Source organism: Panthera pardus, unplaced genomic scaffold (genome assembly GCF_024362965.1).
Source record: "Panthera pardus isolate Hobbes unplaced genomic scaffold, ASM2436296v1 HiC_scaffold_17, whole genome shotgun sequence".
NCBI classification, from domain to species: domain Eukaryota; kingdom Metazoa; phylum Chordata; class Mammalia; order Carnivora; family Felidae; genus Panthera; species Panthera pardus.
In genome coordinates, this window is record NW_026526732.1 from 44,952,680 (window position 1) to 44,973,031 (window position 20,352).

The window sequence follows — 20,352 nt, forward strand, 5'->3', positions numbered from 1 at the left end:
CACAAGTCTTCCTGCTGCCATATTGAATTTTGTTATTTTTTGGATGTAATCATTTTTTCTATTTGTTCTCAGCTGTTTTGCTACAATGTGCCTATTTGGTATTTTTGGAGATTAAAGTACTTCTGATTCCAGGTTAATATTTTTCATCAGTTTTGGAAAATTCTTCGTCTTTTCTTTTCAAATACTCTATTGATTTCTCTTTATATTTTTACTAGGACTGCAAAATATCTATGTTAGACAATTATCACCATTTCTCATGTCTTTTTCTTTTATTAAGGAAAGTAGAGAAAAGGGAGGAAAGAGAATTAATTAAATGTTTAACTTAAGAAGACCAGTAAAAGAAGAGTAAACATAAAAGAGAACAAAGGAAATAATAAAAGTAAGAGCAGAAATTAATCAAACGGATAAATCTCTTAGTTCTACTAATCAGGGAAAAAGAAAGATTCAAAATATTAGTAATAAAAAATTATGGATTTCAAGTCAGTATTATAAACTTACATCAGCAAATCTGAACACACAGAAGAAAATGAATAATTTTAAAGGAATACCAAAATTGACTTGAAAAGAAATGGAAAACTTGCATAAATAAGTAATGTTCAAGGAATATAATCAGATGATGTTAACTAGATATATTGAGGTGGTGCCTGGGTGGCTCAGTCGGTTGAGCATCCGACTTCGGCTCAGGTCATGATCTCGTGGTCTGTGAGTTTCGAGTCCCGTGTCGGGCTCTGTGCTGACAGTTCAGAGCCTGGAGCCTGCTTTGGATTCTGTGTGTGTCTCTCTCTCTGCCCCTCTCCCGCTCATGCTCTGTCTCTCTCTCTGTCAAAAATAAATCAAAACATTAAAAAAAATTAAAAAAAGATATATTGAGGTGGTTATTTCACAATATATACACATCAATGTGTTATACTCAATCATTGTTATATATTTGAAATTAATATGTCATATATCAATTATACTTCACTTAAAAAAAAGTATAATCGACAATCATAAGTCTTCTAGATCCAGATAGTTTTAGAAATAAGATTTGCCAAATTGTATCTTTAGCGTGTTTTGTTTTCCTTTCCCATTGAAAAAAGGGGGGAGGTGCCCGAGTGGCTTAGTTGGTTAAGTGTCAGACTTTTGATTTCAGCTCAGATCATGATTTCATGGTTCACGAGATCCAGCCCTAGTGTTGGGCTCTGTGCTGACAGTGAAGCCTGCTTGGGATTCATTCTCATTCATCTTCCCTCCCTCCCTCTCTCTCTCTCCCTCCCTCCCTCCCTCCCTCCCTCTCGCCGCCCCCCATCTTTCTCTCTCTGCCCCTTTCCCACTTGCCTGCTCTCTCTCTCTCAAAATAAATAAATAAACATTTTAAAATAGTGGGGCTTTTTTTGTTTTTGTTTTTTGTAGATAGCATATAGTTGAATCTTTCTCTTTATCCATTTGGACAGTGTCTGCTTTTTAATTGGAGTTATTTAGACCATTTACATTTTGTAATTATTGATATAGTTAAGTTTAAATTTCCTGTCTTGGCTGTTTGTTTTCTAATTGTCCCATCTGTTCTGGGTTCCCCTTTTCTTTCTCTTAAATTAGTATTTTTTTTTTATAATTCCCTTTATGTCCTTTGTTGGCTTATTAGCTATAACTCTTTATTGAGTTATTATAGTGGTTGCTATAGAGTTTATAATATACATCTTTAAAGTGCAGTAGTCTACCCTCAAGCATTACTTTACCATATACTGCTTCATGTATAAACATAAGAATCTTATGAAAATATACTTCCATTTTTCTTCTCCCAGTCCGTGAGATATTTTGTCATACATTTTACTTCTACAAAGATGATAAACCCCACAGGACATTATCAGTTTGTTTGCTTTATGCCATCTGTTGTCTTTTAAAGATATCTAAATAATAAGAACAGTATATTATGTATTTGTCCATGTAGTTATCATTTTTAGTGCTCTTCTTTTGTGTGGATCCCAGATTTTCATTTAGTATTGGTTTCCTTTACTTGGAGATGTTCCTTTATCATTTCTTATAGTTGAAGTCTGCTGTGATGGATTCTTTGAGCTTTTTAAGTTTTCAAAAAAGTCTCTTTCACCTCTGTCTTTGATGAATTCTAGGTTGGTAGTTTTTATTTTGCTTTAAAATTACCTTGGGCAAAAAATTCTGTAGATTGATACCTTTTAAATTTTCATACTTTAATGTAATACTTTAAAGTACTATTGTCTTCTTGTTTGTATTATTTTAGATGAGACATCTATCCTTTTTACCTTTGTCTTTGTGATTGAACTTATCTTTTTTTCACAGCCTTCTTTTAAGATTTTATCTTTATCACTGATTTTAAGTCATATGATTAAAATGTTCCTTGGTTTAGTTTTCTTCTTGTTACTTGTGCTTGAGGTTCTCTGGTATTCTTAGATTTGTGGATGTACAGGTCTCGTTAAATCTGGAAACATTTTGGCCAGTTTTCTACAAATATTTTTCCTGTGTCTACCCCCCTTTAGAGATTCTAATTATATACACACACACATATATATATATATATATATATATATATGCTCACTGATGCTCACTGATGCTCAGGTCATGATCTTGCAGTTCATGGGCTCGAGCCCTGCATCCGGCTCTGCGCTGACAGTGTGGAGACTGCTTGGGATTTTGTCTCTCTCACTCTCTTTCTGCCCCTCCCCTGCTCTCTCTCTCAAAATAAATCAATACACTTAAAAAATAAAAATATAAGTTATATTATCCTGCTTCTTTGCATGCCTGGTAATTTTTGATCAAGCGCTAGGCATTACAGATATTAACATTTTTTGGATGTCACATGTGTTTGGATTCCTGAACTTTGTTCTGGAGTCAGAATTGCCCTTTGTTGAAAAGTGCTGCTAAATGATGCCCTGTGAATTATGAAGTTTTCCACTGTGGCATTTGAAAGCAAGCACACTTCTAGGACCCGTGTAAGCTTCAGGCACTGTTCATTCTTATCTTTTTGGTGGACCACCACCTGCCATCCTCCCCGACATATGCACTTTAAGTAGCTCCTCATGTGTTTATTCATTAGTACTCAACTAAATATTCAGGGTGACTCTGCACTGTGAGCTCTGATTGCCTTGGTTTCTCCAGCATCCCAGCTTTGTCTTTTCAGTTCAGAGAGAGGCCTCTTTCCCTGTGTTGGGTAGGGCCTGCAGCAGTAGGCTCTGGCAGTCATAGAGCTCACCTCATTTGTTGCCCATCCCTCAGAAGTCACTGTTCCTAATTAACTGATACCCAGTGTCTTGAGAGTCATTGTTTCCCGTATTTTGTTCCATTTTGTAATTGTGTCAGGCAGAAAGGCACAGCTTGTGTCTATTACTCTGTCTTGGCCAGAAGAGGAAGTTTAGTTTTCTTGGTAAAGCTTGAAATTCTTTGACAAGTGTCGTGACTCTCCTAGTTTATCTGTTTACTATTTTTTTTTAACATTTATTTGTTTTTGAGAGAGCGCTAGGGGGACAGGTCGGGGGGGGGCAGAGAGGGAAACACAGAATCCGAAGCAGGCTCCAGGCTCTGAGTTGTCAGCACAGAGCCTGATGGCAGGGCTCAAAGCCAGGAACAGCAAGATAATGACCTGAGCTGAAGTCGGATGCTTAACCAACTGAGCCACTCAGGAGCCCCTATCTGTTTACTATTTTATGTTTTCTATTTGAATTTTCTTTAAGGATAGTGTATTTAAAAAATTAAATGGCTCAGAGTAGAATAAGTTCTCTGATTCAGTCTGAAACTTATAAGCTAACTTGCTCCAAAAGTTACTTTGTGAGTAATTTTGGAAAATACCAAGCTATATGTTTACCCACATGTATGCTTACTTTTTCTTAAAAGCCTTTCTTCCTCATAACCTTATGATGAGACTTGTTATTAAAGGATTTTTGAAGATTGTCAAAAATACATATAAAGCTCTTAACAGGATACCAGCTACATAACCGTTTTCAAATATAGTTGACCCTGAACAACACAGGTTTGAACTACATATGCCCACTTATAACATGCATTTTTTTTCCAGAAAATACAGTACTATAAATGTATTTTCTGTTCCTTATGATTTTCTTAATAACATTTTCTCTAGCTTTATTATAAGAATATAGTATATAATACATAGAGCATACAAAATATGTGTTAGTCAACTGTTTACATTATTGGTAGGGCTTCCAGTCAACAGCAGGCTTTCAGTAGTTAACTTGTTGGGGAGTCAAATATTATATGCCGGTTTTAACTGCATGACAGGGCAGGGAGGGTCAGTGCCCATAACCCCCACATTGTTCAGGCATCAACTGTATATAAGGGTACATATTCACAAAAGTTAAATAACTTGATTAAAGTAAGCTATGAGTTGCTGAGGAAAGATTTGAACTTCAGTGTGTCTGTTTCCAACATGAAGTTCCATTAAAGTGAAACATCTGAGCTTTCCAAAGATGCAACTCTGTCACCAGGTGAGTTCTCCATCATTGGAGATGGTTATGTGTAGACTGTGTAACCTAGGATGTTGCTGAGAAGATGCAGGCCTAGAACAGCAGTTAGGCTAGATGATACTTGCGAAAATACCTTTCATCTCTGACAGTGAGATTCTCAGAACTGTCAGTGTTAAACAGAATTTGCATGGATGAAAATAATGGGTTTTAAGGTAAAGGCATTCTAAATTGAGGACATAACATTTATTATATTAGGTAACAAGAAGAAAGGAAGCAAAACATGACTTTGTTATTACTAAGAAGGATAGTCTACAAAATACTGTATTTTATAAAACGCAAGAAATACTCTACAGTATAAATACCCTTTCTGTATTCGGCATAACCCATGGTGTGGTGGTTTTTTAAATTTCCCTATTATGAATGTTAATATTGATAATACTCTTAACTCTTACATTAAATTATTGGAATAAAGTTCTACTCTTAAATGGTCTCTTAGAAAAGCATATTCTTTATAATGTCTCCTCAATTTATGTTTTGCAGGCAGAAGCAGCAAATTAGCCACTTACACGAGAGGATAAGGGATAATGAAATACGGGCACAACATGCCATGTTAGGACATTATGTGAACTGTGAAGATTCTTTTGTGGCTAGTTTGCAGGTAAGGTGTAGAGAATTTTGTAGTTGTTGTTTATTAATAAAGTATGTGTTAATTATATGCTGACCTTGTAATATTAGGATGCTTTTTAATTAATCATGTTCATGTTTACATACATAGTAAAAGATGTCCCAAGAATTGTCTTCTAGATGTCAGGTTCACATCCCCTTCTAGATGTCAGGTTCACACCCCACACAGGAATTACTGCTACCAGTTTCTAGTGTATCCTTCTAGAGTTGATATGTATCACTAGCAGATATAAATGTATTTTATTCCTCTATCTTCACAAAAAGTATCAAAATATATACATTATCCATTCATCTTGCTTTTCTCCTTTATATTACATAAATTATATAAAATGCAGTGATTAAAAAAGCAGAGAAAAACTCAGAAATACAGAGAACAAACTGATGGTTGCCTGGAGGAATGGGCAGAACAGGTGAAGGGGAGTGGGAGTTACAGACTTCCAGTTATGGAATGGATAAGGCATGGGGGATAAAAGGTACAGAACAGGGTATGCAGTCAGTGGTCTTGTAATAGTGTTGTATGGTGACAGACGGTAGCTACACTTGTCATGAGCACAGCGTAACAGATAGACTTGTCGAATCACTATGTTGCACACCTGAAACTAAAGTAATGCGGGTCAACTGTACTTCTGTTAAAACAATTTCAGTGATTATTTCTATGTCATTACAAAGACAACCTCCTTTTCCTTTGCTTTTACCGCTGATTGATTTCCCATTTTATGGAGATAGCAGAATTTATTCATCTTGTCCCTACTAGTCAGAATTTGGGTTGTTTCTTGTTTGGGGCTACTATGAATAATGTTGTGGAGAATAAAACACTGTTTTGCTCATGCGAGTGTTTTTAACTTAAATTCTCTCTAGTGAAATTTATAGGTATTATAAGAGTTGGTTACTTTTACTGATGTTGTCAAATCGCTATTGTATTAACACACTGTGAGATTTTTGCCTTTCTAGTGGGTTTGCATAAAGGGTAGGATGGTGGAGTTATCTCTGTGGTTTTAAAAAAATGTTAGAATTCTGTTAAAATACATAATTTCTACCATCATAGAAAGATAACATAGCATCATAGAACATAAAATCTACCATCATAACCGTTTTTTTTCATCCTAACCATTTTTAAAAAAAATTTTTTTTAACGTTTATTTACTTTTGAGACAGACAGAGACAGAGCATGAACGGCGGAGGGTCAGAGAGAGAGAGGGAGACGCAGAATCTGAAACAGGCTCCAGGCTCTGAGCTGTCAGCACAGAGCCCGACACGGGGCTGGAACTCACGATCCGTGAGATCATGACCTGAGCTGAAGTCGGACGCTTAACCGACTGAGCCACCCAGGCGCCCCCATCCTAACCATTTTTAAGTGTGCAGTTCAGTGGTGCAAATACACTTATAATATTTTGCAACGATCACCACCATCCATTTCCATACCTCTTCACATCTTACAAAACTGAAATTTTGTACCCGTTAAACAGCAACTGTCTATTCACCTCCCCAACCCCTGGCAACTACTGTTCTACTTTATGTCTCTATGATTTTGATTACTCCAATTATCTTGTGTAAAATAAATCATACGGTATTTGTCTTTTTGTGACTGCCTTATTGCACTTAGTATAGTTTCCTCCAGGTTCATCCATACACTAGCATGTGTCAGAGTTTCATTCCTTTTAAAGGCTGAATAATATTCCATCACTTGTATATCACAGTTTGTTTTATCCGTTCATCTGTTGACGGGCATTTTGTCTGCTTCCACATATTAGCTCTAGTAAGTAATGCTGCCATGAACATTTTTTATATTTATTTGAACATGGGTATATAAATATATCTTGAAGACCCTGCCTTCAGTCCTTTTGAGTATATACCCAGAAGTAGAATTGCGGGATCATATAGTAATTCTATTTTTAAGGTTTTGAGGAAGCACCATACTGTTTTCCATAGTGACTGTACCGTTTTGCATTTCCACCAGCAGTATTACAGGGTTCTGGTTTGTCCACATGGCACCAACACTTGTTATTTTTTGTTTTGTTTTTTGATAGTAGCCATCCCAATGGGTATGAGGTGATATCTCATTGTAGTTTTGATAAGCATTTTCTTAAAGATTAGTGGTATGAGCATCTTTTTATGGCTTATTGGCTCTTGGTATGTCTTCTTTTTTTTTTAATGTTTATTTTTTGAGAGAGAGAGAGTGGGAGGGACGGTGGGAGAGGCACAGAGAGAGGAGGAAAGAGAAAAACTCAAGCTCTGTTGGCAATGTCTTCTCATTCACAAAAATTTTTTTAAGAATTTTTCTTAATGTTCATTTATTTTTGAGAGAAAGAGAGAGAGGGAGACACAGAATCTGAAGCAGGCTCCCGATGCGGGGCTCGAACTCATGGACTGCGAGATCATGACCGGAGCCAAAGTCGGACGCTTAACCAAGTGAGGCGCCCAGGCGCCCCGATGCACAAAATTTTTTTAATTTTTCAAGTCCAGTTTGTCTACTTTTTCTTTTATTGCCTGTGCCTTTGGGGTAATATCCAAGACATATCACCAAATTCATTGTCTTGAAGCTTTTGCTACATGTTTTCTTTTACGAGTTTTATAGTTTTAGGTCTAATGTTCAGCTCTTTGACCTACTGTGAGTAATTTTTGTATATGGTATTTGGCAAGGGTCCAGCTTCATTCTTTCCATGTGGATAATCCTGTTTTCTCAGCACTATTTGTTGAAAAGACTCTTTTCCACATTGAATGGTCTTAGCACCTGATCCAAAATCATTTGACCGTGTATGCCAGGGTTAATTTCTGGGCTCTATATTCCATTCCATTGGTCTGTATATGTCTTTCATTATCCACACATTATTCATAACAGCACCACACTGTTTTGATCACTGTGGCTTTGTATTAAGTTTTGAAGTCTGGAAGTGTGAGTCCCCCAGGTTTTTCTTCTTTTTAAGATTCTTTAAGCTATTTGTGGTCCCTTGAGATTCTATATGAACTTTAGGGTGGCTTTTTCTCCTTTTGCAAAATAATGTGATTTTGATAGGGATTGAATCAAATCTGTAGATCACTAGATCACTTTGAGTATTATTAACATCTTCACAATATTAAGTTTTCCAAACCATGAACATGAAATGTATTGCCATTTATTTATGTCTTCTTCAATTTCTTTCAGCAGTGTTTTGTAATTTTTATTATACAAGTCTTTCACAAACCTCCTTGGTTAATTCCTGAGTATTTTATTCTTTTTGATACTGTCATAAATGGGATCGTTTTCATAATTTCCTTTTCAGATTGTTCATTGTTAATGCATCATAGAAATGCAACAGATTTTTGTGTATTGACTTTGTATCCTAATACATTGATGAATTTACTCAATAGTTCTAACAAGTTTTTTGTGGAATTGTTAGGATTTTCTACATGCAAGATTATATCATTTGTGAACAGAGATAGTTTTACCTTCCTTTCCAATATGGATGCCTTGTATTTCTTTTCCTTGCCTAATTCCTCTGGCTGTAACTTCCAGTATTCTGTTGAATAAAAGTGGGGGAAGTGGAATCCTTGCCTTGTTCCTGATCTTAGAGGAAAAGCTTTCAGTCTTTCACCATTGAGTATAATGTTTGCTATCAGTTTTTACTATATAGCTTTTATTATGTTGAAATAGTATTCTTTCAATAGTTTTCTTCCATTCCTAGTTTTTGTGTTTTAATCATGAAAGATACTGAATTTTGTCATGTGCTTTTTTGACATCAATTGAGATGAGTATGGGTTTTTCCCTTTATTCTGTTAATGTGGTATATTACATTGATCAGTTTTCAAATATAGAACCATGCTCGCATTCCAGGAATAAATTCTACATGGTCATAGATTATAATCCTTTTAAAATACTGCTGCATTCAGATTGTAACTATTGTTGAGGATTTTGGCATCAAAAGATACTGGTCTGTAGTTTTCTTGTGCTGTCTGGCTTTGGTATCAAATAATGCTTGCTTCATAGAATGACTTAGGAAGAGTAGTTTCTTCTCTTTCGGTGTTTGGAAAAGTTTGAAAGGGATTGGTGTTCGTTTTTTTCTTTCTTTGTTTTTGTTTTTAACATGTTTGGTAGAATTCACCAGTGAAGCCATCAGGTCCAGGGCAAGGGCTTTTTTAAAGGGCAGAGTTTTTTTTGTTTTTGTTTTTGTTTTTTTTTTAATTTTTTTTTTCAACGTTTTTTTATTTTTATTTTTGGGACAGAGAGAGACAGAGCATGAACGGGGGAGGGGCAGAGAGAGAGGGAGACACAGAATCGGAAACAGGCTCCAGGCTCCGAGCCATCAGCCCAGAGCCTGACGCGGGGCTCGAACTCACGGACCGCGAGATCGTGACCTGGCTGAAGTCGGACGCTTAACCGACTGCGCCACCCAGGCGCCCCTAAAGGGCAGAGTTTTGATTAGTGATTCAGTCTCTTACAGATAGGTCTGCTCAGATTTTCTGTTTCTTCATGATTTAGATCGAGGTTTTATGTTTCTAGTAACTTGTCCATTGCGTTTGGTTTATCCAATTTGTTGGCATATAGTTAATCACTCACAGTACTCTGTTACAATCCTTTTTATTTCTTCAAAATTGATATTAATATCCCCATTATCATTTATGATTTTAGTAATTTGAGTTTTTTTTCCTTAAACCATCTAGGTGAAGGTTTGTCAATTTTGTTGATTTTTTTTTCAGAAAACCAAATTTTGGTTTCATTAACTTTCTCTATTTTTATTTTCTCTATTTCATTTATCTCTGTTTTAATCCTTATTATTTCATTCCTTCTGATAATTTTGGATTTCGTTTATTCTCCTTTTTCTAATCCCTTAGGTTGTTAAGTTAGGTTGTTGATGTAAGATCTTTCTCGTTTTCTTCATATGGTTTTAATCTGTTTTTCTCCTGAGTGATGTTGAATTTCTTTTTATATATCTAAGGCCCCATTCATATTTATTTTCTGTGAAATGTCATTTCATATCCTTTGCTTGTTTTTCTGTTAGGTACTGGTTTTTTACTTACTGATTTTAGAAGCCCTTTGTCTTATAATTTGATTTGAAAATACATTTTCTGAATTTGTCATAATATTTTCTATCTATGTCATTCTATTTCTTTTTCTTGTATCTATTACTTTCTATCATGAAGTCTCTATAATTTTAATGAACATTTTACAAATAAGTTCTGTCTTCACTAATGGACCCATTTAACAGAACAGTTACTAAACATCCACTGTGTTAAATTATGAGGTCACAAAGGTAAAGAATAGTTCCTACCTTGATGAATCTCAAACTACATTGGGAGAGACTATATAGGTAAACATGTTTACCTATTCCTTCAAAATTTGTGTTTACTGTAGGTAAAGCAGTGTGTAGGTGCACAGAATAGAAATGTGAATGAGGTTAGTTTTGCCATTGAGAGTACAGTCTAATTGGAACATAGACAGAGGGTCTTTGAGACCTTAAAACAAAATTTATATGGCTGGAAGGGTGACTTTCCCCAATTATTACTTTTTTTTTTAAAGAATTTATCTTAAAAATTGTTTGTATGTTTTTCTGTATTGACTTTATGATTGGCTTATTTCCCAAAGAATATAAACTATTGGCATTTTTATTAGGGTCAAAAGTGAGAATTCATAACTTTATAGAGTTATATACTTCTATTTGTGGAATTTTTTTGTCTTCCTAATTAAGGTCTTTATTTCTTGAATTAAATCATTTTAGGTGGGATTTTTTTTCTTCCATTGTATTTTCAAACTTGTTTACATATGTTCAAGGAATTGGTGTATTAAAGTCAGGAAATATTGAAGACCAACTAATTATCAGAATACTTGAGGCAAAAACATTTAACAGAGACTCCAGCTTGTTTACCATACTTCAGTTACTAATAACTCAGAGTAGGTCATTGCAGTGTGATCTTATCTACTAGTTCTATCCCATGATAGTAAGGTTCTATGGAACTGAGATTAATAGTGTACAGTTATTTAAAAGTGGTATTTTTATACTATGTAAGTAGTATAATTTTTTTTGAAGACAATTCTGTAGAGCCATGCAGTTTTTCTTTGTAACTTTCTTATTCTGAATAAAGGGTTAACTTGAATCACACAATTATTATATTTCCAGAGGCATGTGTATCTTAGTATGCATCTGAAAGCTGAAGAAATTGTTTTTTGACATAGCATCAGGCCAGTAGAGGGCTCTCCAAGTCAGTCTACAAGGACATATAGAAATAGCTGAAGGGATATAGAAAAGAGGGTTGCTGAAAATGTTAGAAGGATTTAAAATTATGTGGGGAATTAAAATATGGTTGAGAAATTAGTCTTCAAAAGATAAGGAAAATTAATAAAAGGGAATCAAGGAAAACCCAAAGTACTAAATGGATATTATAAATATAGGAGATGAATTTTTTTTAGTAGATATATATAGAGAGCTGATAAATGGCAAGGGTTTAAAAGAACCAATAAATATAATAAAAAATATTTCTTAGCAAATAAAGTATTTTGGTGTTTGAACAGTGCTTTTCAATTTTTTATTGATTAATTTGACATTTAATGTATAAGTTTAAGGTGCACAGCACACTATTTAACACACTTATGTTTGTTAAAGTAGCAGTATTTATTACATTACATAATTGTACTACATATTGTCCATGTTCATTACACTTCGCATTGAATTTCTATGGCTTATTTACTACTCCTTAGTACCCTTATACAAGTTTATATCCTTATACACTATTATTCAAATTTCCACCTCCCAACTCCCCCATCCTCTGGTAACCACCAGTTACTCTGTTTTTTACAGGTTTAACTTTTTGTAGATTCTACATATAAGTGATATATAGTCCTTAATATTTCTCCTTCTGACTTATATTGCTGAACATAATGTGCTTAAGGTCCATTCATGTTGTTATAAATCATAGGATATCTTCCTTTTTCATGGCTGGATAATATTCCACTGTGTACATTTAACACATCATTTTTATCTATTGATAGGCATTTGGGTTATTTCCATATCTGACCTATTATGAATAATGCTGTGATAAACATGGGAGGGTATATACTTTCAGAATCCTGTTTACATATTTCCTTTGGGTATATACCCAGAAATGGGATGGCTAGATTATATGGTAGATCTATTTTATTGGTCCATGGTGGCTGTACCAATTAACCCCCACCAGTGGTGTGTAAGAGTTCTTTTTTCACCACATCCTCACCTGCATCTGCTATTTGTCTTCTTGATGATAATCATTCTAACAGGTATGACATGGTATCTCACTGTGATTTTAATTTGCATTTTCCTGATGATTAATGAAGTGGAACATTTTCCCATGTGTCTGTTGGCCATTTTGATACCCTCTTTGGAAAAATGTCTATTTAGGTCTTTTGCCCCATATTTAATTGGATTAATTTTTTATTATTAAATTGACTTGAGTTCTTTTTATATTTTGGATATTAATTCTTTTCTGATACATAGTTTTCTGAAATATTTTCTTATTCTATAGTTTTTCTTTTCATTTTGTTATATTAGATCTGCTGCTATGCAGAAGCATTTGAGTTTGATATAGTTCCATTTGTCGATTTTTGCTTTTTGTTGTTTGTGCTTTTGGCATCATGTCTAAAAAGCAAATCATTGTTGAGACCAGTATTGATGAGTTTTCCCCCTATGTTTCATTCTAGGAGTTTTATGATATCAGATCTTTTAAGTCTTTGATCCATTTCAAGTTAGTTTTTGTGAGTAGTGTGAGATAGGGGCTCGATTTCATTGTTCTGCATGTGTTTGTACAGTTTTCCCAGCACACGTGTCAAAGAGACTCTCCTTTCCCCATAGGGTATTCTTGGTTCTCTGGTCAAATATCAGTTCACTGTATATGCCAGGATTTAATTCTGGGCTCTCTATTCCGTTACATTGATTGATCTGTCTTTTTTGTACCAGTATCATACTGTTTTTATTACTATGGCTTTTTACTATAGTTTGAAATCCAGAAGCATGATCCCTCTGGCTTTAATTTTTTTCCTTTATTTTCCCCCTCAGGATTACTTTCGGTATTTGGGGTCTTTTGTGGTTCCACACAGATTTTAGAGTTATTTCTTCAATTTCTGTGAAGAATAGCAAAGGAATTTTTATCTTAGATGTATGAACAATGTTATTTTTTATGCATAGCATTTTATATGTGCACAATTTGGGGCACATACCTTACTCATCCTAATTCCGTAGCAAATTAAACAAAGAAAAATATATTTTTAATATTCTGTATATTCTAGGTTAAAGAAAGTAAATTTTTGACATAAAATAACATTCTTTTATGAATTTATAGATGTAAAACATATTTTGGGTAAATAACTCTATTCGACTGTTAAAAACTTTGAACAGCCTACGATCAAGATGACCTGAAAGTTAAATATCAGCAAATCTCATAGGTAGAAAATGAGAACTAGGTTTTTATCCAAAAATTCACACTTCCTAGATTGTTTTAGTAGTAAAATTGCTGGAACTGAAGAGTGATTTATCTTTATAATGCCCTATACCAAAATTTTAACCTGTGGTTAACAAGGCTTCTTAGGGGGAAAAAATGTGAAGGATCCTTTTTATCTTTTGTTAAAAACTGAAGAAGAGATGTCTTCTTTTAACATAGATGTGAACCTTGGAATAGACCAAGGAGATAATATTTAATTACGCTTCATTGATGCATCATTTCTTGTTTTCTTTCCATTTTATCCTTTTTCTATTTATGTAATTTTTTCTATTTCATTTTCCTTCAGCCATTTTTTCTACTACCAAGTTTTGTGGTTTTAATGAGCATTTTATAAATGAGTCCCACCTTTACGAATGAGCTCATTCAACAAAACATAAACACCTAATGTGTTAAATTCTGGGGCAGCAAAAGTGAAGGATACTTTCTGTATTCATGATCTTGAATCCCACAGAGAGAGACTGTATCAAAAAACATGTTTATCCATTTCTTCAGAAATTACTTGTTTACTGTGGATAAGGCACCATGTAGGCTCTAGTAATATAAATGTGAATGAAGTTGGTTTTTTCATCAAAAAGTGTACAATCCAGTGAGGAAGACTGATAAACAAGAGATAATTGCAGTAAGTTGGAGGTGCCCAAATGGGATATATATGAAGTAATATGGGAATCCCTACTAAGAACAGATAAACTAGCCTTGCAGAGGGAGGCTTAAGCTTCCTGTAGGAAAGGACATCTGATCTGAGAACCTGATGAAGTAAAAGAATTTAGGCAGGTTAAGGAAATGGAGAAATAGTGCTTCAGGCATGCTATATTGTGTGTGAAGAAGCTCAAAGATAAAGCATTTGGAAAACTACACATTATTCTGTATGGATGAAGTGCAAAGTGAGAGAGAGTAGTGGTAAGAGGTGTGCTTAGAGAGAGGTAAGGCAGGGGTCAAGTTGTATCAAGGGCTTAAAAAGTAAGGGACCCATTTGTCCCTGTTTTAGCTACAGTTTCAGTTAATGCCTGTTGTACTCCCATAAGTGATTAATAGCACCCCCTTTCAATCTCTGAAGTGTCCTAGTTTGGTCACCCCTGGGGCGTAATAGACCCTGGATTTAAGATGGATGGTATTGGAGCAGAAACCAGGCAGGAAGCTCTTATCAATAGTCCAAAAGTTAAATGGACATCTGAATTTAACAACAATGTTGGTTAAGACAAAAGGAAGAATATTTATTACACATCTGTGTGACCAAGCATGGGCTTGATTTGATGACTTTAATGTGGTGAGAGAAGTGATTGCCTAGTTTCAGATGGGCAAAATTGATTGGCTTTTATTGCCAAAGGCCAGGATAGAGACAACTACATCAGGAGTAAGTTCTATTAGAGGAGAAAAATAATGAGTTACGCTTATATATTATTATATTGTAAATTTGGGACTAAGATGAAGAATGAGGCTGATATTCATAGGTAGTTCTAAGGGAGAGGTTAGAAATATAGGACTTGTCAGTCCACCCAGGTGGTGGTTGAAGCTTGGGCATGATCACTTCTTCCAGGGAGTGAAGAAAATGGGAACTGTAAGTAACGACAGGGAACAGCAGTATTTTAGAAGTCAGTAAAAGAGCACAAGTTGTGAAGGAGCATGGTGGAGGGGCGTGGGAGTGGGGGTTGCGTATTGTTATAGAAATGAAGGGAAGACCGGCTTTCTTCGCAGACTCAGTGGTTGTAAGACACTCTGGCTGAAAAAGCAATTTAAGGGCTTAAAGCAGTTCTGGCTTCAGGCTTTTCTCTTTCTGTCTGCTTAATTTCATGTAGAAGTTGTCCAATTTGTCTTGTTATGAAACACATTTCTGTAGTGCAGATTTGCTCATACATGAATGGTACAATGAGGTCAGTATAGTTTTCAAGTCTCATTGGTTCATATGTGGTTTTTGTTTTGTTTTTCCAGGCAAGGGGATTTAGAATAGTGTGAGTAAAATTAGGATCTTCGGCAGGCTGCAGAACAGGCCTAGGCTCACCTGCTGCCTTGGCAGCAGAAGCCTCTTCAAGTTTCATTTTCAGAAAATTGTACTGTACTGCCTTGAGACATGCACTCCCTCCTTTAGTAGCTTCAGTTCCTGGCAGGTCGTGTTGCCTCCTACCCACCTGAATGTAGTCCCCCATATTGCAGAGTTCTACCTCTGTCATCTCAATACCCACCAGACCTGCTCTAATTAAAGTGATGCCAGCATTTAATATTAACTGTGACTGCCTGCCCAAGAAGTTCAACTCTTGTCCCCAGTTACTATTTTGATTAGTAATCTGGTTTAAGTTGCGTAGTCTTTGAATGGACTATTGCCTTTCCTTTTCCCTTAAGCCCTATTTTTAGTGCTTGGTTTTTGAGTGCTTTTCCAGGAATATTTCATTGTAGTAGAAACATCTGTATTAACTTATTTGTAAAATTAATAAATTTTATATTTTAGAACAGTTTTAGGTTCACAGCAAAATTGAGCAGAATGTACAGAGTTCTCATATATCCTGTGCCCCCACATACCTACGGCTTTCTCCACTGTTGACATCCTCTGTCACAGGATATCTTTGTTACAGTTGAACCTGTACTGTTCATTATCATCATTATCATCACCCAAAGGCCGTGGATTACATTGAGGTTCACACTTGGTGTTACAATTCTGTGAATTTGGACAAATGTATAATGACCCATATGCATTATTGTAGTATCATACAGAATAGTTTCACTGCCCTAAAACTCTGTGCTCTACCTGTTCAATCCCTCCTCTCCTTTAACCTCTGGCAACAACCAATCTTTTAACTGTCTCCATAGTTTTGCCTCTTCCAGAATGTGATATAGTTGGAATCATACAGTATCTAACCTTTCAGATTGGCTCCTTTCACCTCATGACACACATTTAAGTTTCCTCTGTGTCTTTTTTTTTTTTTTTTTTTTTTTGAGAGAGCGTGCAGGCATGCATGCACGTGGGCAAGTAGGGTGGGTGCTGGGCAGAGAGAGAGAGAGAGATGGAAAATCCCAAGCAGCCCCACGCTCAGCACAGAGCCTGAGGTGTGGGGCTTGATCCCACAACCCTGGCATTATGACCTGAGCCAAATTCAAGAATCAGATGCTCAACCACTGAGCCACCCAGGGTGCCCCATCATCATATTGATAGCTTATTTCTTTTTAGTGCTGCATAATATCCCATTGCCTGTATGTACCATAGTTTATTTATCCAGTCATCTACTGAAGGAAATTTTAGTTATTTTAAAGTTTTGGCAAATATGAATAAAGCTGCTGTAAACTTTCATGTGAAGCTTTTTGTGTAGCATATTTTCTATTCATTTGGGTAAATACCAAGGAACACAATTGCTGGATCATATGGTAAGAGTATGTTTAAGTAACTGCCAAGATGTCTTTCAAAGTGGTTGTATTACTTTGCATTCCCTCCAGTAATAAACAAAAGTTTCTGTTGTTGCATATCCTCACCAGCATTTGGTGTGCAGAGTTTTTGATTTTGGCCATTCTAATAGGTATATAGTGGTAGGTAGCTCATTGTTGTTTCAATTTGCAATACCCTAAAGACATTTGATTTTGAACATCTTTTCATATGTTTATTTGTCATCTGTATATTTTCTTCAGTGGGATAACTGTTCAGGTCATTCCCCCATTTTTAAAATTTGTGTTGTTTTTTATTGTTGAGTTTTAGGAGTTCTTTGTATAGTTTGGATACATATCCTTCATCATATGTGTCTTTTGCAAATAGTTTCTGCCAGTATGTGGCTTATCTTCTCATTTTCTTGATAATGTCTTCTGCAGAGCTTAAATTTTTAATGAAATCCAGCTTATCATTTGTTTCTTTTTTTTAAACATTAAAAAAAAATGTTTATTTATTTTGAGAGAGAAAGCAAGAGCACAAGCAGTGAGTGAGGGAAAGAGAGAATCCAAGCAGGCTCCATGCTGTCAGCACAGAGCCCAATACGGGGCTCAATCCCATGAACCATGAGATCATGACCTGAGCCGAAATCAAGAGTTGGATGCTTAACCAACTGAGCCATCCGGGTGCCCCCATTTGTTTCTTTTACGGATCTTACCTTTAGTAGTGTATCTAAAAGTTATTGTCATATCTAGGTTTTTTTTCTATGTTATCTTCTAGGGGTTTTATAGTTTTCCATTTTAACAGTTAGGTCTGTAGTCCATTTTGTGTTAATTTTTGTGAAAAGTGTAAAGCCTGTGTCTAGATTCATTTTCTTGCATATAGATGTCCCATTGTTCCAGCATCATTTGTTGAAAAGACTTTCTTTGCTCCATTGTACTGCCTTTGTTTTTTGTCAAAAATCAGTTGGCTGTATTTATATGTGGATCTATTTCTAGGCTTTCATTTCTTTTCCACTGACCTGTTTGGTCTTTCCTCAATGCCATACACTCTACATTACTGTAGATTTATTTTAAGTCTTGACATCAGGTGGTCAGTCCTGCATCTTTATTCTTTTCCTTCAATATTATGTTGACTATTCTGGGTTTTTTGTTTTTTCATAGAAACTTTACAATTAGTTTGTTGCTACCCACAAAATAACTTGTTTGGATTTGCCTGAGATTGCATTGAATCTATGGATTAAGTTGGGTAAAACTTAACATCTTGACAGTATTGAGTCTGTCTGTGGACATGGAATATCTCTTTGTTTATTTCATCCTTCTTTGGTGTCTTTGATCAGAGTTTTGTAACTTTCCTTATATCTTGTACTTTGTTACATTTATACTTATTTCATTTTGGGGGTGCTAATGTAAATGCCAGTGTGTTTTAAATTTCAAATTCTACTTGTTCATTGCTGGCATATAGGAAAACACCTGACTTTCATACATTAATCTTGTTTCTTGCAACCTAGGTATTATTTTCCTATTAGTTTCAGGAGGTGGGTTTTTTGTTTTTTGTTTTTGTTTTTGTTTTTTGGTCTGTTTTCTTGGATTTTCTATATAAGTGATTATATCATCTGTGAACAAAACTGTTTTAATTCTTTTTTCTGCCCAACTGGCATACATTTTATTTCCTTCTCTTGTTTTATTGCATTCCCTAGGATTTCCAGTACAGTGTAGAAAATCAGTGGTGGGAGGAACATCCTTGCCTTGTTCCTGATGAAGCTTCAAGTTTCTTACCATTAACTGCTGCTAGCTATAGTTTTTTTCTAGATGTTCTTTATCAAGTTTAGTAAGTTTGCCTCTATTCCAAGTTTGGTTATAGTTTTTAGCATGAATGAGTGTTGAATTTTGTCAGAATTATTTTCCACATTTAATTGATATGATCATAATGTTTTTTCCTCTGTAGACTGTTGATATGATGGATTACATTAATTGATTTTTGAATGTTGAACCAGCCTAAATTGCTGGGATAAATTTCAGTTGGTCATGGTGAATAATTCTTTTTATACATTGTTAGATCCAGTTTGCTATTTTTTTGAGGATCCATTTATGTAAAATATTGGTCTGTAGCTTTCTTTTTTAAAAAATTAAAACAATTTTTTTTTTTTTTTTTTTTTTTTTTTTTTTTTAGTAATCTCTACACCCAACGTGGGGCTTGAACTCATGACACTGAGATCAAGAGTCGCATACTCTTCCAAGTGAGCCAGGCAGATGCCCTTATAGTTTTCTTGTAATGTCTTTGTCTCATTTGGTATTAGGGTAATTGTGGCCTCATAGAATGAGTTAGAAGTATTCCTTCTGCTTCTCTGTCTGGAAGAGATTGTAGAAAGTCAGTATAATTTCTTCCATTTTTATTTTTTATTTTTTTATGTTTTTTTTAAAAATTTTTATTTTTAACGTTTATTTATTTTTGAGACAGAGAGAGACACAGCATGAACGGGGGAGGGTCAGAGAGAGAGGGAGACACAGAATCTGAAACAGGCTCCAGGCTCTGAGCTGTCAGCACAGAGCCCGACGCGGGGCTTGAACTCACGGACCACGAGATCATGACCTGAGCCGAAGTCGGACACCCAACTGACTTGAGCCACCCAGGCGCCCCTGATTTCTTCCGTTTTTAAATGCTTGGTAGAATTCACCAGTAAACCCATCTGGGCCTGGTGCTTTCTGTGTTAGAAAGTGATTAATTATTGATTTAATTTCTTTAATTGGCCTCTTCAGATTATTTATTTCTTGTATGAGTTTTGGCAGGTTGTGGTTTTCAAGAAATTAGTCTATTTCATCTAGGTCATCAAATTTATTGGCATAAAGTTGTTCATAATAATCCTTTATTATATTTTTTGATGTCCATGGGATCTGTAGTGATGTTTGCCCTTAAAATCTGATATTAATAAATTTGTGTCTTCTTTCTTTTTTCTTAGTTAGCCTGAACTAGAAGGTTATTGATTTTATAGATCTTTTCCAGAATGAGTTTTGATTTTGTTGATTTTCTATATTGATTTCCTGTTTTCAGTTTCATTGATTTCTGCTTTAATTTTTATTCTTCTATACTTTGGATTTGATTCATTTTTCTGTGTCTAGTTTCCAATGTGGAAGCTTAGAAAATTGATTTTAAGCCTTTCTTGTTTTCTAATGTATGCACGTGACGTTATAAATTTCCCTCAAAGCACTGCTTTAATTACATCCCACACATTTTAGATAATCTGTATTTTCATTTCCCTTTAGTACAGAATATTTTAAAATTTCTCTTGATATTTCTTCTTTGATCCAGAAGTTATCTAGAAGTGTACTATTTAATCTTCAAGTATTTTGGGATTTTTATAGCTACCTTTCTGTTGATTTCTGGTTTAATTACATTATGGTTTGAGAGCATATATTGTTTGATCCTTCTTCTTTTACATTTGTTAAGACATGTTTT

General features: G+C 35.0%; 1 protein-coding gene across 2 annotated transcripts in view; it reads left to right on the forward strand.

The window, feature by feature from the left end:
* Positions 1-20,352, forward strand: part of CEP85L (centrosomal protein 85 like) — a 169,237-nt gene that overhangs the window by 99,479 nt on the left and 49,406 nt on the right. For both annotated transcript variants that reach the window (XM_019418202.2, XM_019418200.2), the window contains exon 5: positions 4,968-5,085. In XM_019418202.2, coding sequence (XP_019273747.1) covers positions 4,968-5,085 — 118 coding nt within the window. The remainder of the gene's footprint in view (positions 1-4,967; positions 5,086-20,352) is intronic.